General features: G+C 41.5%; 3 protein-coding genes across 8 annotated transcripts in view; 1 reads left to right on the plus strand and 2 right to left on the minus strand.

The window, feature by feature from the left end:
• Window positions 1-6,685, minus strand: part of LOC105180577 (uncharacterized) — a 47,399-nt gene extending 40,714 nt beyond the window's left edge. Inside the window, exon 1 of one of the 2 annotated variants that reach the window (XM_011136732.3) lies at window positions 6,560-6,685. In XM_011136732.3, coding sequence (XP_011135034.1) covers window positions 6,560-6,655 — 96 coding nt within the window. In that variant the 5' untranslated portion in view covers window positions 6,656-6,685. Of the gene's footprint in view, window positions 1-132; window positions 341-6,559 lie in introns of those variants that run through there. The other variant, XM_025307550.1, reaches the window with a different exon arrangement.
• A 90-nt stretch (window positions 6,686-6,775) lies between these two features.
• LOC105180581 (UPF0605 protein GA14893) lies at window positions 6,776-10,700 on the plus strand. Its single transcript, XM_025307568.1, has 7 exons — window positions 6,776-7,495; window positions 7,590-7,722; window positions 8,895-8,994; window positions 9,084-9,238; window positions 9,343-9,432; window positions 10,175-10,380; window positions 10,634-10,700. The coding sequence occupies exons 1-7, from the start codon at window positions 7,455-7,457 to the stop codon at window positions 10,698-10,700; spliced, it is 792 nt and encodes a 263-aa protein (XP_025163353.1). The 5' UTR covers window positions 6,776-7,454.
• On the minus strand, window positions 10,603-13,979 carry Kyat (Kynurenine aminotransferase). 5 transcript variants are annotated; one of them, XM_025307552.1, is made up of 8 exons: window positions 13,932-13,979; window positions 12,754-12,890; window positions 12,540-12,690; window positions 12,145-12,381; window positions 11,814-12,057; window positions 11,561-11,727; window positions 11,122-11,472; window positions 10,603-11,046 (listed from the first exon to the last, which is right to left on the minus strand). In XM_025307552.1, the coding sequence occupies exons 1-8, from the start codon at window positions 13,962-13,964 to the stop codon at window positions 10,990-10,992; spliced, it is 1,377 nt and encodes a 458-aa protein (XP_025163337.1). In that variant the 5' UTR covers window positions 13,965-13,979; the 3' UTR covers window positions 10,603-10,989. The 5 variants fall into 5 exon arrangements, with proteins under 5 accessions (XP_025163337.1, XP_011135041.1, XP_011135042.1 ...); XM_011136739.3 differs by lacking the exon at window positions 13,932-13,979 and adding an exon at window positions 13,405-13,574; XM_011136740.3 differs by lacking the exon at window positions 13,932-13,979 and adding an exon at window positions 13,405-13,532 and having other exon boundaries at window positions 12,754-12,855.
• Between the last annotated feature and the right edge of the window lie 9,777 nt (window positions 13,980-23,756).

Here is a 23,756-nt window from a genome sequence, read left to right on the forward strand (position 1 = left end):
GCGATTTTTCGCGCGAAACTTTTTACTCGTGCCACGTTCCCGCGCAGGCGAGGAAGAAAGCGACGACACGATCAGCAGCCGGAACTGCGGGAGGGTTGTAGCTCTCGAGCGAGCTCGAGCCGGCCGACTCACCTTCAGATCGACATGCCGGCCGTCGTGCGAATGTCGCCGATGGAAACCCGTCACGCTCGAGAGGATCGTCGACACGATCATGCGATCACGATTCTCCGGCCGATCACGTGCCGATATCGCGGTTACATATCGCTGACACGAATGCGCCTCGGAGAGGAGACCGCTCGGTCGGTCGCGCGCGCGCGCGCGCGCGCGATCCGCGACTCAATTACTTCTCCGCTCGCGCTCGATTTGACCTCGAGATGTATCACTTCTGCTCGACGGAGATTAGACGCGATCCGTCGCGACCCACGCGGCGAGATACACACCTGACGGAGTACGAAACCACACTGAGAACTGCCGGCTGTCGTGTGAATTCCCCACCTCCTCCTTCTCCTCCTCCTCCTCCTCCTCCTCCTCCTCCTGTGCTTCTCGCCCTTCTCTCCTTCTCGTGTCCTTTCTCTCGTCTCTCCACTGAACAACCCTGTCTGATCTTTTCTTATCTCCGCACTTCGGTGGACTCTGCTTTGACAGCTCGGTATTCTAAGCCACCTTCTTCCTTCCTCCCCTTCCCCCTCCTGCAATCCTTTTTTACGCGACGCGATACCCTTGGCTGGTCGTGAAATCGCCGGAACACTCGCTCGTGTAAAACAGACTGTCGTTACGGGGAAGAAAATATAAATAAACACTGGACATCCTCGCGTCTCGATTCTAATTATGCACAGACGAGGGGCGCAGAGATGCTGCTCGTTTCGTGTCAACGAGTGTTTCGACTCGGTTTTCTCTGGACTGGAATCGCGAGGTACGACGACGCGTGTGTCAACTCGCGAATTCGCGAGATTCGACGTCGGTCGTCCTAGCTCGTCGAGGCGAATTCTATGAGGAACGAAGAGCGGAGAATCCCGAGAGGACGCACGTGAATTGTGTACTCCTTTGTGCCTCTCTCACTTCTTACTTCTTACTTTCTGTACTTTCTTTTCTTTTATATCTATATATCTACATGTATCTATATATATGTCTATATGCATCTATATCTATATATCTATATATCTATCCTGTATATTCGCACAGTTAAAAATGTTTCGTAACTTTGTTAAAATTTTTTGTGTGTAGAAAGTTTTGTGTTAAATTTTTTACACAGTCGTGTGTTAATTTAACATATCGTTGTCGTGTTACTTAGACTTTCTTGTGTTAAATTAAGATGAACTATTTTCAAGTGTTAAAATAACATTTTAAAACGTTAAAATAACACAATTTATATGTAAGTGCATGAATTCTTGCTCTGACATATTTTATATGTTAAAGTCAACACCTAAAATGTGTTAATTTCCTCATTGTAACAGTTATCATGTGTTATATTATACAAAGATCGGATTTTTAACACATAGATTATGTCAATCTAACATTTTCATTTCATCCAATCATAGATCATTACTTTTCCCAAATGTTGAAGTAACATTCATTGTATGTCAATTTAACACAAACTGCGATCTTCTTGCGACGGCATTCGAATGTTAAATTTTTGTGTTAATTTTTTACATATTATGCGTGTTACTTCTTAACATACTTGCTGTATGTTAAATTAACATATAAATGAGAGTGGATGATTGGAGACACATGAAATATGTTAAATTTAACACATCATTTCTTACAGTGTATTATTATTACTGTCTAGGTGAGGTCAGGCGCTCTCTAATGCTTGCTCTGCGTCGCTTCATTTTATATTATGTTAATGCATTCTTTAACTTCTTCTGTATGACCACGGGTCTCGCATGGCCGTCGGCGTGTATCTGTCTTCCTAATGTAAACCTAAAGGATTTGTTTCTCCAGAGTGTCAATAAACCATCTCTCTCTCTCTCTCTCTCTCTCTCTCTCTCTCTCTCTCTCTCTCTCTCTTCCTCTTTCTCTCGCGACCGCGCGCGTCCGTAACTTCGGATCCACTTCCTCGGAGTCGCAGGACTGAAAAATCCAAGCCCAATTATATATCAGCCGGTCGCGAGGCGCGAACTGTTTTCCCCGCCGGCGTCTATGATCTCTCCCCTCGCTGTCGGGGCTTTAACGATGCGCGCACCGTCGTGTTTCGCCGCGCGGCTCGGCTTTATGGATTACGGTGCTTCCAGCGCCGTAAAGTCTGCCAGATCCGCGGACGCGCGTGACTCACGACGGCGCAAGCGGAGGCAAGCGGAGGCAAGCGGAGCCGGCTGGCACCCGCGCGTCATGTATGGTATAAATGTTAATATCGCTCATTCCTTATGACGTGTCGAGTCGAGGAGCGCAAGGGCCCGAGAGAGCGAGGGTACCGTTAACCGCATCCTCGACGCGTGTCCGACGATTCCTCTAATCTCCAGCCCTTAATCATCGGCGCATATACCGCGCGAGCTAGCCTAGCCCGCCTCGCTCTATGATTCACGATTTCGAAATGTCGGCCAGCCCGGAAAGATCGAGTTTCTCGTGATCCCCTGACGAACGATCGCGGCAGAACCTCCCGAATCTCGCGTTACGACCACAGACGAGCGAACGGACAAACGGAACGCGATTGGCTTGCTGCCGAATGTGGGAGAGTCGTGAAGCAGAGAGAGAGAGCGAGAGAGAGCGAGAGAGAGAGAGAGAGAGAGAGAGAGAGAGAGAGAGAGAGGTAAAAGAAACAGAGATGGAATATGTTTTGAAAAATGAATAAGACAGAGTCGAGTTAGTCAGGGTTACTCAGGCTGAGCTTGCGCAAAATCTCGGGAGAAGGAATTTTCTCACAGGCATTTTTGCGAAATAACGAGGGCGTCCCCGAAACTTCAAGTCGGGCACATCGCGCGACGCGCGATGCCGGCGAGAGGCCGGGATTGAATATTTTCACGGCCCACGGGAGTGATGAGTGACTCATACGTGGATACACACGTGCTCCACGCCGTGCCGACTCGAGCGTGGAAATGCAGCACGGGCAAAAAGGGCCGCGTCATTCGCCGTCAATCGGCCGCAGTTGCACGGCCGAGTTGATCGCGCGACGCTCGTCATTATGATATCACAACTCCGTCGACGCTTTCAAAACACACCGCGGCGGCCTTGACTTCCACTCGCATCGAGCGGCTCATCGCAGTTGCACCCAGCTCAAATCTGAATCCTTATCGACCCACCACGGAATTGCTACATCGTTACACACGCCAGTTGTATGGATGTTCTCTTTACACCGTGACGACAGCCTCTTTCTCTGGCCGCCTCTCTTGAATGTCCAAGCCCTGCCGAAGCTCTTAACGTCAATACAGAGACGACGGACTCACGCGAGAGAGGAGAGCTGTTGTTTCGCTGACCCATTATCCCTCGCTAATCTCATAAATCACCCGCATTAATTAATCATGAGTCTCATCAGGTTACCCGTTAATTATCCATATTAATTAATTACTCATTATGCGCGCTTATCGCGCACGTCCTATCGGCAGTTACGACCGAGCCACGTCATTATTCAATTTCTTCGGCATCTCTTACCCGCTGGGTAAGCTTGAAGCAAGGACTAAGAGACGCTCAAGAAGGAGCAATATTCCGAGTCGTACGTACGTTTTCGGCGACGACGAGATCGGGACGGGGAGACGGATGAGTTAATGACGCAGACGCTCGCTCGCTCGCTCGCATCGCGCGTAAATTATTCACGCGCGTGTTCCCGTCGCGACGAGGACGTCGTCGTTGTCTCGCGTGGTGCATCGCACCGCTGCTCGTTGCATCCGCGTCTTTTCACCCTTTTGTTCGCATACACACACATACACACACACACACACACACATGCAGGCGCGTCCGATGCATCCGCATGATCGGATCGTGACTCGCATCGCATTCGCGGCGGTTTATTGTCCGGACTTCGTGCGCTTCCCGGCGACGCTCAAATCTGAAATGCGCTCGGCGGCGGGACGGCGAGGCAGAGCGCTGCCGCTCGCGCGTTGACGAGAAATCGTCGCCGCGAGCGTCATTGACATTCACGGGAGCGGAATCAAAGTGACGAGATTAACAGGCCCCCGCCGAAATTTACATGCCTCGCGCTCTCGCTCTCACTCTCATTCTCTCTCTCCTTTCCCCTGCTGATTCTTTCCTATTACGGGACACGCGCATGCGACAACGACACGCACGTGCGGCGAACGCGCGCTGACTCACGCGGCACTCGCCGCGCACTCGCAGCGCCAGGTGGGAGCCACGCGCGATTTCGCCCGGTACCCAGCGGAGTTTCTCCCTTCGATCACCCCGTCGCGGAAATCACGATTCGCATCTCGACGATTGAACGGTCGAACGACCGGCAAATTTCATTTCGATCAGAGCGCGCATTCGTCGGAGCGGACTCGAGTTTCACCCCGCGCGCGCGACCTTTCTCCTCGTTTCCGCGCGAGACGATGTCCTTACGTTATCCCGATCAGCAAATTTAAATTAAATTCAATTAATTAAATTAACCTAAATTAAATTAAATTAAATTAAATTAAAATTAAAATTAAAATTAAATTAAATTAAATTTATTAAATTAAATTAACCTAAATTAATTTAAATTTAATTTAAATTTAAATGAAATGAAATTAAATTGAATTAAATTAATTTTTCAATTTCAATTAATTCAATTTAATTTAATTATTAATTATATTTAATTTTTATTTTTTAAATTCAATTTAAATTCAATTATTTTTTTGGCCGACTCTCTGTTGCTTGGACGCCGCGTGCCAAGTTGACGACACTCGCGCGCGAGAAATGGAATCGGTCACGCGACGTCTTCTCCGTCGCGGTTTTTCTCCTGTTCGAGAAACGCGTGCTCGGGGAGCCAAGCTCACGAAAGCGCCGTGGAAGATGATTGACATTCAACGGAAACTCCTCGCGACGCTCCCGCGCTTCCGCTCCCGCGCTTTTCCGCCAATAACAAAGCGCATATGCGTCTAATTCGGCGCGATCGTTGAATTATTCACGCGCGCCGAGGGACGTGCGCGTCTAGCGTCGCGTATTCCGCTAAAAAGTGACCAAAGGGCTGCGCAGACTTCAACGAAGTCCACCCACACACGTTTATCCCACACCGAGCGGTCCGCGATCGTGCTCGCGCGATATTTACGGCCGCTCCCGCGACGCGCTTTAATTAGGCGAGGGGGTCGCGGCGGCGGGCCGCGGGTAAATTAACACCGGGCTCTGATTCACCGGGATTAACGATCGCCGCGAACGTCAACGGCGTCGTCGGCTGCTCAGCGAGTGCTAATTTATCACGCGACTCACACCGGCGACGCGCACGGAACGTTCCGCGGCGCATCGATGTCTCTCCGCGCCGTCGGACGAGAAAACACGCTTTGACGCTCGACTTGGCGATAATCAAGCGTACACACGACGAGGCACTCTCGATTTTTTTAAATATAACGAGACCTGTGTGCGCGCTCGCGTGCGAGTCGCATAAAGGAAAACCAGCGACACTCGCGTCTTTCTCCGTGTTATCTCGGTGTTAGAAAACGCTCTCGAAGCCGAGACCGAGCCGACTTAACGCACGCGTCCGGCATAACGCTCGTACAATGTGCGTGTATGTGCGCATGTGTGTGTGTGTGCGTGCGTGCGTGTATCTTTGTTGTCGCTGCATGTCCACCCACGGAAGCCCACGGTGACGCAGTGCGTCGCGATAACGCTGTTTCCGGTTGCGGGGACGAGAAACAAAACGCCCGGGACTATGAGGAGAAAATTATTATTCCTTCGTCGCGTTTGCGTCGCTTTCGTTCACCGGGTACGTGCGCATTGTTGCACCTGGCCCCGGAGTGAGCCTCGAAAAAACGACGACAACGACGGCGGCGACACGGCGGAATTAATGTCGAATCGATGTCGAGAGCGCGCTCGAAAATTTCGCAACGATCCACATAACGCGCGCGCTAGCGAAGATTCGCGAGCAACTTTGTTGGCTAACACGTTACGCAGGCGCGATACCGAAATTCGGCTCGCGCGATTAAAAGGAGAACAAGTGGAAATTCGGAGCGATCACGTCGCGCCGATAATTTCATTTTGTCATGTCGGTGTCGCTCTCGCTCGTGCCGCTGACGAGAAACGCCCGACGGCGCGCGGCTCGTAAACTGGCGTGGCCAGGCGTTAAGTCGGCACGATTTCACTTTTCCTTTTACAACGCGCGAAATTATTAGCACTCTCCACACGTAAGTAGATGCGGGTGGAATTCCCGCTTTTCCGCCGCGATCGAGCTCGCCGTTTTCCCCGTTGACGTCGTGTCGCGCGCGATCGTCTCCGCTCTCGGTAAGGAGCTGACTCGTGCGATTCAGGCAAATCCTCCTGATAACACGGGCCGTTAATCCTCGCGAGACGCCGCCGTTGCGAATATCGATGGCCGTTCAACGCGCGAATCAAGCGCGTTTAATCAAGCGCGCGCGCGCGGCCGGACTGCGGGTTAGCGGGTTAACTTGCTTATAAATATAATCGTTGGATTAATCGGGGAGCTTGGATAAGGCTCGTTTACCTTGCGCTCGGTGAATTTTACGGGCTCGGACTCCACGTAGAAGATGGAACTGGTCTCTCGTCGGAACCACATAATTCTCGCCACTAAATAATTCATTAACGCGCTGAATCACGGAGCCCGCGTCTTTTCATTACGTCGGAGGAACGAGAGGAGGCGGAGGAGCGAGAGAGAGAGAGAGAGAGAAGAAATACATATCACTTCGCGAATATATCCTCTCGGAGATCTCCCCCTTGCGTCGTCAGTTCCTCTCGTCTCGCCCCTCGCGCGCGACTCTTCCCACCCCCATTTTCGAGGAACGTCTCGCTTTTCGAGATGAAATCGCTTCTATCGCGACTTCCGCGATTTTTACGTAATCGAGCGCGAACGAATCTTCCCGGTTGTCTCACGACAAATCCTCGACTTCAATTTTCATGTGAAAGAAAGCGACAACAAAGGAGGTCGCTCGCGCGCACTCGTCAAGTTGTCGCACGGGAAACTCCGCCGTCGAGACGTGTTATCGTCGTGGTGGTCTCGTGAAAACTGGAAAGCGAAACAATGATTGTGCACCTTCTCCCGTTTGAGACACGCAACGCGTGTCCTCCCTACTCTATCGCAGGCACTCTCTCCCTCTCCTCCCAGTCGTCATCGTCCCGATACTTCCCTTGCCGGTCGATTATCTCAGCCCGCATTAATTCCTTGCGCGTTGAAAGCGACCGCAAGAGCCCGTAACGAGTGAACGTAACCGCCCGACGAAACATCCGAATTCCGATCGTGCGGCATTTTATTATTATTGTGCGCGATATTCTCAGGATCCGCGCGCGGTCCGCGTAACCCCCTCGTCGCTCGTGAGGGCACAAATCCGCAGTTTCCCCGGCGAGTTTCAAATCGACAAGTACCTCGGTGCGGAAGCGAGACGATGGAACTGTTAACCACGCCGGAGCCTCATCTTATCCCGGGGTGAGCGGTCAATTTGCACCCGATCGATCGATCGGGACGACCGAATTTGCGGTCTCGAGCAACTCGCTGACCACCCCCGGCTGTCCCTTTGCAGATATGCCGGTTATTGCCCGCAGTATCGCTTCAGATGCGGCGAAACGTTCGCGAAGACTACGCACAAATTGCTGCTCGATCCTACAGTTGACCATGCGGATATGCTCATCCTGTCGAGCCGCGCGGCCACCGAGGTGGACAATTCGTAACGCTGTTATGCCTCGCGATATGCGACCGACATGCTTAAAACACGCCTGGCAACAAATCGGCTCGTCGATTGCGCGCTACCGATCGAATCGTATAATTCGTGTATCGCGTGTCGCGCCTAATTGTGCAACTGGACAATCGAATATTAACGCCGCGTTAATTAATACGCGTTATACGCATAGGCGAAGGAATTGCACAATCACACGATTGAATTGCGCAATTCCCGCGAAGAAGACGAACTATCGATCGATTCAATGATTCGGTCGACGACTTGTATCAACATCATCATCGTTCAACATCGTTACGTCAGCATATGAATCGTTAGCGGCTTACGAGCCTTTCGATTGTCTATAGGTCGCTTTGAGGGGACTGGAGGGTCAGATTACTGAAAAATCGTGCTTATTTTTGATGATTTTGTGACAAACTGAATAAATGTGCAAGAATGAAAATTTTAGATATATTTATATAACATATGAAGAATAGAAAAAGTTTGTTTTTAAACGAATACTCATGTAAATATACGTCCACTTAAATTTTAAACACGTTTTTCTCGAAATTTTATTGTTCAATTTTTTGCATTGATTTCTCCGAAACTGAGAGCTTCGTATCGATTTGAAATTTTAAAGCAATAATATTTGTTCATGCGGCTCTCAGGTGAACTCCGTCAAAATATTTCATTTCGAGATATTAATTTCTTTATTGTCAAAGAATTGAAAAATTTGAATTTTTTCCTAATAATAGCTGCCATTTTGTTAATTTTATACGATTTCTTTTTATAGTGCTTCACCGGATAATGATAAGCGTATAACTATACCTAAAATTTTCATTCTTGCACATTTATTCAGTTCGTCACAAAATATTATCAATAAAAACAAGCACGATTTTTCAACAATCTGATCCCTAATCGCCTAAAAAGGAGCTGGAAATACCGGACTTTGTACGTCGAAATTTCTCCCATCAACCTTATCGCTCGGGACTAACGAGAGGGTTTTGAGAATTCGAGATAATCTCGCGAGGTTCTTTTGCTCTTACGCGCAGAGATAAACCGGGTGAGAATAAGTCTTCACATCCGGCGTATCAATGACGTATTAGCACGTTTCCGTCGACGGAATGCTCACGACATAATCTTATCGATCACCCGATAACGAACGTTACGCAGATAACGAGACCGCCGCAGCGTGATGTAGACACGGTCAACGCACGCTCCAAGAGAACCCCCGTCCCCGTCTTCGTTCACTCGATGATACCGGGATACGAGGGTGCTTATCGATCCCGAGATTCTCGAAACGCCTGACATTATTGTGCAAATGCCTTCCCTAGAACTCATTAAACATCGGACGTTATTTAGGTTTCCTGCCGAGATCAGGCAGCAGATACGGTCAGAGATTCGCGGTGAACGCGACCGAGCAGGTCGCCGAATTCGAGCGCCAGCAATTACGGCACAAGGAAGCTCGAGATCGGCTGAGAAGAAGGATCGAGTCGCGGGATTCGCAGGATCGCTCGGTCGGTGAATCGAACTATAATAATATGCTTATTTTTTTTAATTAAGTAACCGTAGAGAGGAGTTCATTGATCTGCGTTAATATTGCCTTTCCTTTCTATCGCAGCCGATGGAAGGCTCATTCAGATCGCTCTTACTTACCGTGCGACCGGAATGCGTGGGAGCGATGACGAATTCGTCGTCTGACGTGCAAATGGTACTACAAGACACCACAAGGCTACACACTTCCGCCTTGCGTACAAATTGTACAGAAGGCTAATTGGACGCCATTCGCGCTAAATAGTCCAGTGAACACGAAATATTTTCACGAATGAGAACCGAGGAAGAAACCACTCGGAACCACGCGCGACTTTTTTATGGTGTTATTTTCACGTGTAAAAATGCATAAATAATTAAGTTAATAATTAGTACAGTTTTACACTAATGAAAGATATATCTTGGTTAATGTAATGGTTTATCGTTATCGATCAAATGCACTAATGGTCAGATCGATTATTAAATGATTGCATGTTATCAAAGCATTATTAACGCAATCACAGCCTTGTGTGATTCATTATAAAAATACTTCAAGGTGAAAACATCTTTTCCTTAATCGCCACAATGAGATGCAAGAGCAGAGGTCTCGTTTCAGTTGTTTTTGAGCATCGCCTACGAGGAAATCGCCTCGTAGTCTGTCAATGCGTCAGCGGATATTCAGAATTTGTATAAATTTATGTTTCCGTAATTTCTGAAAAATAAGATGCATCTTTCGGACGGGAAAAATCACACGTGGCGTTCCTTCATCCGCGAAAACGCGCAAAGTAAGCGACCGAGTTCGCATCGATTGTTGACTCTAAATAATTACAATGCAATTTAACCTGCTTATTTTCGTAACATAATTTGAGAGATCTCACAACGCTCGAGTACTTGGCACGATACACAACATTTGACTGTTGTTCGCAAAAGGATACGCGAAGTACGACAACGCGCGTTCGAGTACGCCGCCATTCAAAAGTTTACTGCACGACTGCACGACGACTTATCGAGAAGAAGTGACTATGTCTGGCCCTGATCCACCGATACTTGTCCAGCCCAATGAGATCTACCATAAACACGTCGGTCTGATACCGAATTATCTCGGCCATGTTCCTGGCGCCGTGTTCAGGCAAGTAATGAACGATTATGAGTAATGATATGATGCGAGTGAGGATCGAGGAATGAGAGGATCTAAGGATCCAAGAAGACAGCAAAAGCTCGGAGACTCAAGGATTCGAGAAATTGGAAGGATCCCAACGAGGAGACAACGACTGAAGGCTTCGGAAGAAGATTCAAGTCTCAGGAGAGAAAGAGAGGACTCGAGGATCTGAATAAAAAACACCAACTACAATTTTTTTCAAGAATAAACGTTTACTTTGCAGATGCGGCAAGACCTTCGAGGTTGACACGAGAGACGCCAAGAGCTGGTTCCAACGAGACTCTGTCTAATCGAGGATCGGGGAAACTTTGTAGGAAGATCCCTAATTTATACGCAGAATCGTCTATAACGAATTCGCCGAGATACAAACGTATGCAAAAATCACCTGCCGTCTTACACCTTCTTCTACATTTCCTTACATATTACATGGATAAATTTGCCGTACTAGAAATAGCGTATAAAAGATCTAATATACTGTTGTTGTAAAAACTGATCAATTCGATTAACACTCAATAGGATCAGTCGCGTAAGATGTCGGAGAATGTATCATATATATACATTATTTACACATGATATAAATTATTTAGATGCCCATTTCTTCAAGATATCAGCAGCCGCCTTTAAGTTTTCGTCTTTCTGTGGAAGCGCAACGACCGATGTTTAACAAACGTCATGGTCGTGTCATTTTACCTTAAAAATCGTATCACTTACCTTGATAAAGCAGTATCGCACGTAGTCCTCACCTAAATGTCTGTGTTTGGGACCGTAGAATGCCGAAGGTGGAATACCTTGAAGACCGACGTTCTTAGTCATCCATTTGGTGAATCTGTAGTCCTTGTACTTGTCAGTCTCCTCGTTCAACTTCACTTTGTTCTCCAACGATGTCCAATTGGCGAGCATAAAGTACCCGCCCTCAGGTATTGTCGGAACCATGCCAACTTCCGACAAGAACTTAGCCATGTAGTCCCGCTTCGGCAGCAGCTCCTGCGCCAGACTATGGAAATAGCACTCTGGCTGGCCCAAACGTTCCATCTCCAGTTCGAAACCGATAGCCACCGCTTCCTGTAATTAAAATACTTAAAAGTGAATAAAGTGCTCATCGTCCACATGTATTCTTCTGGAAATTCTGTGTAAAGCCTGTGTAAATTACCTGAATTGGAGTGCTGCAAGTGTACACGGTGTTTTGATGCATCACTTGCAGATTGTACATTAGATTCGACGGTCCGTATGCCCAGCCTATCTTCCAGCCTGTTACACTGAACGTCTTGCCCGCTGATCCAATTGTAATCGTACGTTCAAACATACCCGGTAACGTCGCTAATCAAATAAGAAACAAACAGTTAAATAGGTATAATCTTCCGCTATTCTATTCTCTTATGTTAATTTTGCATCGCGATTCTTACCTATTCTTATGTGACGATGTGGTTCATAGACGATCCACTCATAAACTTCGTCCGATACCACGAGAGTGTTCCATTTCTTTGCGAGATCAGCGATAAATTGTAATTCTTCCAACGTAAACACCTTTCCTACCGGATTGTGCGGCGTATTGATGATGATACCTTTAGTTTTTTCATTAAAAAGACTTTCCATTTCCTTTCTATCAAATACCCAGTCGCGAGAGCTGATCGTGCTTGTTGTGGATTTCTGAAAGTAGAGCAAAGGGGAAATTGAAAATATATGTGTTAAATGTAAACAATGTTTTCCTTGCAGATAATCATTACCAGTCCTTACCGGTTTTAGTGCTATGAATCTAGGAACTCCACCAGCAGTTTGTACCATAGGCACGTAACAATCAAAGAAAGGTTCGATGATGATCCATTCATCTCCGGGATTTGTGTGTCCCTGCAGAGTGACAAATAATGCTTCATAAGCACCAGCAGTAACCAACACTTCCTGGTTTGGGTTTATATCACGGTTGATGACTTTGGAGTAAAGTTTTGCAATAGCGTTCACCAATCTTGGATGGCCCTGCAAAGATCATGCATGTCAGTAAAAAATCTTGAGACTGATAATTCTCAATTAAATTATTAATAAAGTATATGTGATATGTTGCCAAATCATATCATATGTCACGAGATATTTCATAAATATATTTTAAAGTTAAATTTACACGTATAGATACTTACAAATCCTCTAGTATATTGTTGCAAAAGTGGATTGTCACTGTTTGCGGTAGCAACCAAGGCATCAGTCACATTTTTAGGTGCGTAATAATCAGGAAATCCCTGGCCCAAATTTAATGGTTTATACTGGAGAGCGAGCTGAATGTATTCCACCCTAATCAAATTAATGTAAGTAGTAGTAAATTTTTACAAACTTGTATAATAAATTTCCACTTACCAGACAGATTTCTCATTGCCTTTTAAACGAGCAGGAAGATCAAACTTTGACATTTCAGCGACACTTCTGATGTTTCTCACTGCGCTAAACGATGTGATCTTACTTGTTGTCGCCAGAAAACAAGCTCTCATTAACATCTACATGATATATATGTGAATAAATATAGATATACGTGTAAATGAACGAGTTGATTATGTCCCATTAAGATTAATTTTAATTAGAGCAATTTTTACTGCGACACAAAAATAAGAAATGAAGATTGGTTTCCGAGTTATAAAAGCAGTGTTAGCAAACGCAATATATTTTAGACGACAATACCTTTTCACAACTTAACATCGGATATGCGCTGAATTTCACAACGTTAACGTTAGCATTATTAAAGTTATTGTGGAAAAAATGCAGAGCAATCGCATACCGGTTGCGAGAAAACTTATGTAACCTATATCATCATAATGGCGGGAAAATTCATTCTCGCGTTACGACAATTCCTTAACTCTTTCGTTATTTTCACGTCAATTCATTATAAGTTATTACTTAACGCGATTAGCCCGACATGATGCAATGATCGAAGAAACCATGATTAGGTAACGTGGTGTTTTCCATATTGGAAAAACTAATAAGAAATATTTAACAATTATAGAAAATACATACACAATTTCGACGTTATTTCGTGAGAGCGGCAGAGAAAGCTGCACGTTGAAAAAAAGACGGACGACTCTAAACTCTAAATCTACCAAACGAACTTTATAACGTGGGTAAGTGCAATCATGTGTCTTCAATAGTTCACTGATACAGAAGTTACTGATAAACAGGTCCGAAGAGGGAGAATGGAATTTTGGGACACGCGAATGAAATCGCGCCACGCCATTAGTCGTTGCTCCGGAAATTCAAATTTATTCAAAAATTTCAAGTCAAATGAGACGCATGTCACGCATCGCGAATGGTAAACTTTATGATTGTAAAAAAATTTACATATACACGGACCTAAAAAATTTACATTAAAAGTTGATAAACTACATAATTGAACTTTTAATCATAAAATTATATTCGTTATCTTCGTGTAGTGCTTCGTAAAGTAATCTTCTATCTTCAAAAGCGAGCTTTCTAAGATCTTGCGTCGTTCGTTCTACAGATAATATTTTCGCGATGCAAAAAACATGGAATATGCAAAGACTCACCGAGAGCACGAAGAAAACCGTAACGCATCTCATGGTGTATTCGCTCGCTCTAATTCGCGGCAAAGACCGAGCCGAAGAAAACAGAACAAAGAACGAGCCGCAAAGGCTAACTACTTTCACTTTTTAGTTTGCCTTCGATTTGGAGCACGTTCTCTACTTGATATAGCGTTCACCAAGTTCGCCAAGTTAAGCCCCTTGCACAATGCCAGGCAACAGGCAATAAGAATAAAAATAGACCAATCACAATAGATTATTCTTGTAATAGTCGATTGTGATTGGTCTATTTTTATTCTTATTGCTTATTGCCTGGCACTGTGCAAGGGGCCTGAAGCCCTAAACACAATGCCAGGCAACAGGCAATAAGAATAAAAATAAACCAATCACAATAGATTATTCTTGTAATAATCGATTGTGATTGATCTATTTTTATTCTTATTGTCTGTTGCCTGGCATTGTGTTTAGGGCCTTAAGCTGCCTCATTTCATATTACACAGATATGGCGAGCGAGTAAGGCCCCTTGCACAATGCCAGGCAACAAGCAATAAGAATAAAAATAGATCAATCACAATTGACCATTACAAGAATACTCTATTGTGATTGGTCTATTTTTATTCTTCTTGCCTGTTGCTTGGCATTGTGTTTAGGGCTTAAGGCCCCTTGCACAATGCCAGGCAATAAGCAATAAGAATAAAAGTAGACCAATAACAATCGATTATTCCAAGAATAATCTATTGTGATTGGTTTATTTTTATTCTTATTGCCTGTTGCCTAGCATTGTGCAAGGGGCTTAATACGACCAGAGAGAAGAAGGAGAGGTGTCACAGGCCGCTTTTAGCCGAGCCCAGTGTGAGGCGCCCTCTGTACAACCGTGCACATGAACTACGATGCCAATGTCCACCACTCTTTTCTGATTTCCCCCACCACGCACGCACTCATAGCCGGTTCGGTCTATCCGTGTGGACCACGCGCTCGGCAATCGTCGGCGCGCCGAGCGGCACAGAGATATTATTCCCTCCTTCTCGCTCTCGTTCTCAGCAACGCGAGCGAGGCTAAAGCCCAAAACACAATGCTAGGCGATAGCGATAGCGATAGCGATAGCATATCAATTGATCAACTGAATATTCAATTGATCAATTGAATATCAATTGATTGGGTTGAGACAAACATAAAAGTCTTATACCATTTTGCGAGATTCGCAATAATTATCGAGTTATTAATGACAGAAATCTGAGGAGTAAAAGCGCGCCGACATAGATGATTCGAAAAGCGTTGCAGTTGCTCGGGGCAGCGATCATGAATCTTTTCCCTAGCGTGAACTAATAAAAAGTGAAAGACTTCTGTGAATCAGTGAAAAATGAAAAATTTTATATGAATTTGTGAAAATCGAAACATTTCGCACGACAATTGAGTCGTTCAACGTGGCAGTTGCGCGTTCTGGATAATTCAATGAATACCAAAGAAATCAAAATGATCAAAATAATAATGTCCGTGTAGTCCGAAGGATATTACGTGACATGCAAAATCCGTTTGATATAATATCCAAAGAAAATGTTTCAAAATATGTATGTACAGGTAATATAAACCTTATGCACCGACGAGATATACTACAAAGACTGATGGCCTTACGGGATTTAGCGTACCAGAGAAATTTCCCTACTGAGGTATCCGGGCGAAAGAGACTGTCTCGCATTTAGCGCAGTAAAATTTAATGGGAACTAATATTTTTCAATCCTTTTCTTCGGACAAAAAGATTCAGAATTCAGACATATTCAAAATGTCAATAATTTTTAATACGTTTCAATTCAACATTTTACACAGGGAAGCAGGGAATGGGACGAAGGGAATGGGATGCGGGCAACGATACATCATGCGTCTCCAGACGTGTCAAATCGTTTATTATAGAGGAGACTTTGATACGGCAACATGTATTCGAATATTTAATCGTCCCATGGGCCACTTATATATAATAAAAGAAAAAAATTAACGCGGATAAATGAACGATTCGTATCAATTTTTCCTTTTCTTATAGAGCAATGAAAGAGTAAATCAGTATCGAAAATCGAATACCGATTAATACCATAAATCAGTGTCAGAAAATTGTCCAATGACAATTTGATCTCATTGTTCAGGTAGTTACCGTTGTAATTTACACAACAAATTAACTCGGTTAAACGAACGATTCGTATCAATTTTTCTCTACTTATAGAGAAGTGAAAGAGTACATCAGTATCGAAATCGAAGACCAATCAATATCTAACTTATTCATCAAATTAACTCGGATAAACGAACGATTCGTATCAATTTTTCTCTTCTTAGAGAAAAATGAAAGAGTAAATCACTACCGAAAATCGAATATCGATCAATACCCTAATGAATGTCAGAAAATTTTCCACGTGCAATTACAATTTGTTCTTATTTTTTAAGTACTTACCTCTCTTCTTTCTTAATTTCTTAAGTACTTACCTAGTTTACTCAACAAATTAACTTGAATAAACGAATGTTTCGTATCAATTTTTCTTCTCTTATAAAGAAATGAAAGAATAAGGCAGTACCAAAAATTGAAGACCGGTCAGTATTTTAATTGTATGTATACTTCATTGATTCCCCTGGCGGGGTTACAAATTCCAACATAATCCCTGCTCCTTACTTCCTATTACGCTCGCCCCTATCCCCTCGCACACACACACACACACTCCCATTCCCCGCCCCTCCTTAAATCTACTTTACAAGTATCTTACATCTACTCGCTCGCTTATCTCTTATAATTAATTGTTCGCTTATCATCTATTCTTATACATATGTATATATCTATATCTATATCTATATTTCTATGCCGCTGTTACTCCTACAATTCTTATTTCCTACCGCCGATTTTCGCTTTCCACCATTCATTCCATTCCTTCACACTTTCTCCCTCGCTCTCTCTCTCTCATCCTTTTAATCCTCCTCGTCCTACCTCTCGTCTCCTCCACTCCTCCACCTCTCTCATCATCCCTCTCCCACCCCCCTCTCCTAACAGCCTTTCTACCAACTACCCCATCCTTCTCCCTCTCCCTCTCCCCCCTCCTATCATGCACGACCAATATTTAATTTATTCATCAAATTAACGCGGATAAATGAACGATTCGTATCAATCTTTTCTTTTCTTATAGTACAATAAAAGAGTAAATCAGTACCAAAAATGGAATATCGATTAATACCATAAATCAGTGTCAAAAAATTGTCCAAGTGCAATGACAATTTGTTTTTATTTTTCAGGTACATACCCCTCTAATCTTATTCAACAAATTAACTCAGATAAACGTACGATCCGTATCAATTTTTCTTGTCTTATAAAAAAATGAGAAAATAAATCAGTACCGAAAATCGAAGACCGTTCAATATCTAATTTTTTCATCAAATTAACGCGGATAAATGAACAATTCGTCTGAATTTTTCTTTTCTTATGGAAAAATGAGAGGAGAAATCAGTACCGAAGATCGAATACCGATCAATATCGAATTTATTCATCAAATTAACGTGGATAAACGAACGATTTGTATCAATCTTTTTTTCTTTTACAGAGAAATCAAAGACTAAATTAATACTGAAAATCGAAGACTAATCAATACCATAAATCAATGTCAAGGAAATTGTCCAAGTGCAAGGACAAGTTGTTTTCATCTTGCAGGTACTTACCCCACTAATTTACTCAACAAATTAAGTCGGATAAAAGAACGATTCTTATCAATTTTTATTTTTTTATAAAGAAATTAGAGAATCAGTCAGTACCGAAAATTGAAGACCGATCAATATTTAATTTATTCATCAAATTGACGCGGATAAATGAACGATTCGCATGAATCTTTTTTTCTTATACAGAAATGGAAGAGTAAATCAGTATCGAAAATCGAATATCGATCAATACCGTAAATCAGTGTCAGAAAATTGTCCAAGTGCAATGACAATTTGTTCTCATTTTTTAGGTACTTACCCCTCTAATTTAATCAACAAATTAACTCGATTAAACGAACGATCCGTATCAATTTTTCTTTTCTTATAAAGAAATGACAGAATAAGTCAGTACCGAAAACCAAAGACCGATTAATACCTAACTTTTTCAACAAATTAACGCGGATAAATAAACAAGTCGTATTAATTTTCTGTTTTCTTATAGAGAAATGAAAGAGTAAATCAGTACCGAAAATCGAATATCGATTAATACCATAAATCAATGTCAAAAAATTGTTCACGTTCAATGACAATTTGTCCTTATTTTTCAGGTACTTACCCCTCTAATCTTATTCAACAAATTAACTCGGATAAATGAATGATTCGTATCAATTATTTTTGTCTTATACAAAAGTGAAAAAATAAATCAGTACTGAAAACCGGAGACTGATCAATACCATAAATTAATGTCAAGAAAATTGTCCAAGTGCAATGACAAGTTGTTTTCATCTTGCAGGTACTTACCCCACTAATTTACTCAACAAATTAAGTCGGCTAAAAGAACGATTCTTATCAATTTTTATTCTTATTATAAAGAAATTAGAGAATCAGTCAGTACCGAAAATTGAAGACCGATCAATATTTCATTTATTCATCAAATTAACGCGGATAAATGAACGATTCGTATGAATTTTTTTTTCTTATAGAGAAATGAAAGAGTTAATCAGTACCGAAAATCGAATATTGATTAATACCATAAATCAGTGTCAAAAAATTATCCAAGTGAAATGACAATTTGTTCTCATTTTTCAAGTATTTATCCCTCTAATTTACTCAACAAATTAACTCGAATAAACGAATGATTCCTATCAATTTTTCTTATCTTATAAAGGAATGAGAGAATCAGTACCGAAAATTGAAGACCGATCAATATTTAATTTATTCATCAAATTAACGCGGATAAAAGAACGAGTCGCATCAATTTTTTTTTCTTGTAGAGGAATGAAAGAGTAAATCAGTACCGAAAATTGAATATCGATCAATGCCATAAATCAGTGTCAGAAGATTGTCCAAGTGCAATGACAATTCGTTCTCATTTTTTAGGTACTTGCCCCTCTAATTTATTCAACAAATTAACTCGGATGTATAAACAAACGATTCGTACTAATTTCTTCTTCTTTTATAGAGAAATGAAAAGGTAAATCAGTACCGGAAATCAAATATCGATTAATATCGTAAATTAAAATTTATATTGCTGTTTAATTCCATCGTCGCAAAAGATTTGACGTTTTCTCTATCCTAGTCCTAACTTGTCGAAAATTTGATACTCATCTCTATTTGACAAAAGTACGTCGGACTTTCCGTACTAATATAAAAAATTTTTTTTCATTCTTACTTTTTCTACGTCTAATATTTTAATTAATACCGAATCTGTCAAAATGAACCGGTCTGCAGAAAGCCTGGCAAGACGTTTCTCTCTCTTTCTCGCTCTCCTCTCTTTTTGTCTTTGAATCGCTGCTAACGATCGGAAACCGCAAGCGGAAAGTAACGAGAATTTATTCATCTAACTAAAACGTTCTCCGTGTTATTTTTTAAGCGTTGGATAAATACCGATCCGGCGTTTTGTCAAATATCTAACAAAAGTATCTCTGTTTTTGTCTTGCCGACATTCAAATCGATAGTTTTCTACAAGTTAGGATTTGATAAGGAAAAAGTCTTTCCCGAGTCGAAATATTAATTCTACATTGATCCTGCAAATTGCATCCAATTTGAAAAATCAATGCAGAATATCTAGATGCGCAATAGTGAACAAGCTTTGTCCTACCTGAACGTTACATCTGGCTACTCTCGCAGTCTCGCCCATGATGAGTCTTCAACAGCGACGTATTCCGCAGTTATTTAATACTCGTTTATCTCGGTAATGTATATGTACTTAATCCTTATATTCTTAATTTAAATGAGCAATTTTTGTTGATGTTGATTATATATTCGCTTAACAGCGCAAGAAAGAGACCAAAGATAAAAACGTAAATAGAACTACCTTTGTTAGAACTGCACGTGAGATAAATATATAAGGATTAAATAATCATATAAGAATTAGAGGAAATGGGAGATGAAAAACACTTTTTATTCTCATCATTCTTAAAGTTCTTTTTTCCTTTTTTCTTCTCTTTTTTTTCTTTTCTTTTTTCTAATGAGAATGATGAGAATTGTAGCTCTCAAAAGAGCTAAAGCTGCAAAGGCAAAGACAACGGTTATGTCTAATAATGCTGTTTCACTAATAGAGATTTTAATTCAGATTCGGTACAATAAGAAAGATAAACAAGAATGAGAAACGGACATTCTAGCAGATTCTAAACGAAAACAGCAATCTGAGCATTATTAGACGAATAAAAATCATCACTTGTAAAATTTATATCAGATTCTAAGATCATTACTCATAGTTTTCTAAGTTATGTGCAACTTTTTATTGAGAACATAATTAAAAATTTGTATTCATAAACCTTAGCTTGCCTCAGCAACCTTGCTTGAATAGACATTCATATTTTATGAGAAAAGAAAAGTAGAACTCATGTTACGTGAAATTAGGTTAACGAATAATCAAATCTCAAGCTATTTTATCATTTTTGATAAATATGATAAACTATGAATGCTGATCTAATTTCGACTCGGGTATGTCCTTACTTCGAGTAAGGTCCGTTAAAATCAGAAAAATCCTGCGTAATAATAATTACTCGAGGTACCTCGAATACCATACATGTATCGCTGTCCACGTCTCTCGGCGCGCTCCAAGTCCTCTCTCCATCCTGACTTCTCGATCTGATGTCCTCCTTCTGGTTACTCCGTCGCAGCACCCCCGGATACTCCATCGTAGCACTGGCGACGACACTGACTCTAGCTCTAACACTCGCGCAAGTAAGATTCGGACAAAGAAACGCGTATTAACCGATACGACTACCGACACTCGTACTCTGCGTCGCGATATACGCGTCGTTCGTCTGCCCGAGGCGCAATGTCCTTTCCGCAATCACGGAGTCATATATAAGCGTACGAAACCAAACAATCGGGAAGGCACGGTTACCCCCCACTTTGCCGATCAGTGTTGATGCCTGCGTCGTCCGTTAGCCGAAAATGAAAACAACTCGTGTTTTCAAAGCATGCCTGTGAGAGACTCGCTTCAAACTTCACAATACTTATTTACGTCTGTTCCAAGAATCATATTACGCCGAATTCAAACTGTCTCTATTGACATGACATACACGAGATCTGCGATCGCATCATTGATCTTTCTTTGGACAAGAAAATCCTGAGAGGAACGCTGTTCGAGAATATCATATTTTATGTTCCAGGTGCCTTGCGGATTATCGAATCCGATGTAACAGATCAGCGGCGCGATTCTTTAACTCGCTATTGGAGTTAACAACACTTTCGTTATCGTTGCGCAGCTTTTGTATACCGTAGATTATATCGTGTTATAAAAATTTAACACATTTGTTAATAGTGTCCAATATTTAAAAATAAATATCTTTTTAAATATTATGTACATAACATAAGTTTTTATAAGTAAAACTTATCAAATTATTTTTTTTGTAAGATATATATGTACATAAACTTTTAAAAGTAAAAATTATATCGTGTTATAAAAATTTAACACGTTTGTTAATAGTGTCCAATATTTAAAAGAAATATTGAGGAAAATTTTCTGACGTTCATTTATGGTATTGATCGATATTCGATTTTCGGTACTGATTTACTCTTTCATTCCTCTACAAGAAAAAAAAATTGATACAACTCGTCCATTTATCCGCGTTAATTTAATGAATAAATTAAATATTGATCAGTCTTCAATTTTCGGTACTGATTTATTCTCTCGTTTTTTTATAAGACAAGAAAAATTGATACGAATCATTCGTTTATTCGAGTTAATTTGTTGAGTAAATTAGAGGAATAAAAACCTGAAAAATGAGAACAAATTGTCATTGCACTTGGACAATTTTTTGACACTGATTTATGGTATTAATCAATATTCGATTTTCGGTACTGATTAACTCTTTCATTTCTCTATAAGAAAAAAAAATTCATACGAATCGTTCATTTATCCGCGTTAATTTGATGAATAAATTAAATATTGATCGGTCTTCAATTTTCGGTACTGACTGATTCTCTAATTTCTTTATAAGAGAATAAAAATTGATACGAATCGTTCTTTTATCCGATTTAATTTGTTGAGTAAATTAGTGGGGTAAGTACCTGCAAGATAAAAACAACTTGTCATTGCACTTAGACAATTTTCTAACGCTGATTTACTGTATTAATCAATATCCGGTTTTCAATACTGATTTAGTCTTTGATTTCTCTATAAAAGAAAAAAAGATTGATACAAATTGTTCATTTATCCACGTTAATTTGATGAAAAAATTAGATATTGAACGGTCTTCGATTTTCGGTACTGATTTATTTTCTCATTGTTTTACAAGACAAAAAAAATTGATACGAATCGTTCGTTTATCTGAGTTAATTTGTTGAATAAGATTAGAGGGGTATGTACTTGAAAAATGAGAACAAATTGTCATTGCAATTGAACAATTTTTTGACACTGATTTATGGTATTAATCGATATTCCATTTTTGGTACTGATTTACTTTTTCATTGTACTATAAGAAAAAAAAAGATTGATACGAATCGTTCATTTATCCGCGTTAATTTGATGAATAAATTAAATATTGATCGTGCACGATGGGGAGGGGAGGGAGAGGGAGAGGAATGGGGATAGTTGGTAGAAAGGCTGTTAGGAGAGGGGGGTGGGAGAGGGATGATGAGAGAGGTGGAGAAGTGGAGGAGACGAGAGGTAGGACGAGGAGGATTAAAAGGATGAGAGAGAGAGCGAGGGAGAAAGTGTGAAGGAATGGAATGAATGGTGGAAAGCGAAAATCGGCGGTAGGAAATAAGAATTATAGGAGTAACAGCGGCATAGAAATATAGATATAGATATATACATATGTATAAGAATAGATGATAAGCGAACAATTAATTATAAGAGATAAGCGAGCGAGTAGATGTAAGATATTTGTAAAGTAGATTTAAGGAGGGGCGGGGAATGGGAGTGTGTGTATGTGTGTGTGCGAGGGGATAGGGGCGAGCGTAATAGGAAGTAAGGAGCAGGGATTATGTTGGAATTTGTAACCCCGCTAGGGGAATCAATGAAGTATACATACAATTAAAATATTGATCGGTCTTCAATTTTCGGTACTGCTTTATTCTTTCATTTCTTTATAAGAGAAGAAAAATTGATATAAAACATGCGTTTATTCAAGTTAATTTGTTGAGTAAACTAGGTAAGTACTTAAGAAATTAAGAAAGAAGAGAGGTAAGTACTTAAAAAATAAGAACAAATTGTAATTGCACGTGGAAAATTTTCTGACGTTCATTTACGGTATTGGTCGATATTCGATTTGCGGTACTGATTTACTTTTTCATTTTTCTATAAGAAGAGAAAAATTGATACGAATCGTTCGTTTATCCGCGTTAATTTTTTTCTTTTATTATATATAAGTGGTCCATGGGACGGTGAAATATTCGAATACATGTTGCCGTATCAAAGTCTCTTCTATAATAAACGATTTGACACATCTGGAGACGCATGATGTATCGTTGCCCGCATCCCATTCCCTTCGTCCCAATCCCTGCTTCCCTGTGTAAAATGTCGAATTGAAACGTATTAAAAATTATTGACATTTTGAATATGTCTGAATTCTGAATCTTTTTGATCCGAAAAAAAGGATTGAAAAGTATTAGTTTCCATTAAATTTTACTGCGCTAAATGCGAGACAGTCTCTTTCGCCCGGATGCCTCACCTGGGAAATTTCTCTGGTACGCTAAATCCCGTAAGGCCAT

The sequence above is a fragment of the Harpegnathos saltator genome, unplaced genomic scaffold (genome assembly GCF_003227715.2).
Source record: "Harpegnathos saltator strain DR-91 unplaced genomic scaffold, Hsal_v8.6 scaffold9, whole genome shotgun sequence".
NCBI classification, from domain to species: Eukaryota; Metazoa; Arthropoda; class Insecta; order Hymenoptera; family Formicidae; genus Harpegnathos; species Harpegnathos saltator.

Bases quoted from the DNA above. Each gene is read 5' to 3' on its own strand.
- LOC105180581 (XM_025307568.1), top strand. From the start codon at position 7,455: ATGGAACTGTTAACCACGCCGGAGCCTCATCTTATCCCGGG. The intron at 7,723-8,894 runs GTGGACAATTCG...AACGTTACGCAG, and splicing joins CGAGCCGCGCGGCCACCGAG to ATAACGAGACCGCCGCAGCG. The intron at 8,995-9,083 runs GTGCTTATCGAT...GACGTTATTTAG, and splicing joins GATGATACCGGGATACGAGG to GTTTCCTGCCGAGATCAGGC.
- Kyat (XM_025307552.1), bottom strand. From the start codon at position 13,964: ATGAGATGCGTTACGGTTTTCTTCGTGCTCTCG. The intron at 11,728-11,813 runs GTAAGAATCGCG...TTATTTGATTAG, and splicing joins ACATCGTCACATAAGAATAG to CGACGTTACCGGGTATGTTT. The intron at 11,047-11,121 runs GTAAGTGATACG...GCGCTTCCACAG, and splicing joins TGCGATACTGCTTTATCAAG to AAAGACGAAAACTTAAAGGC.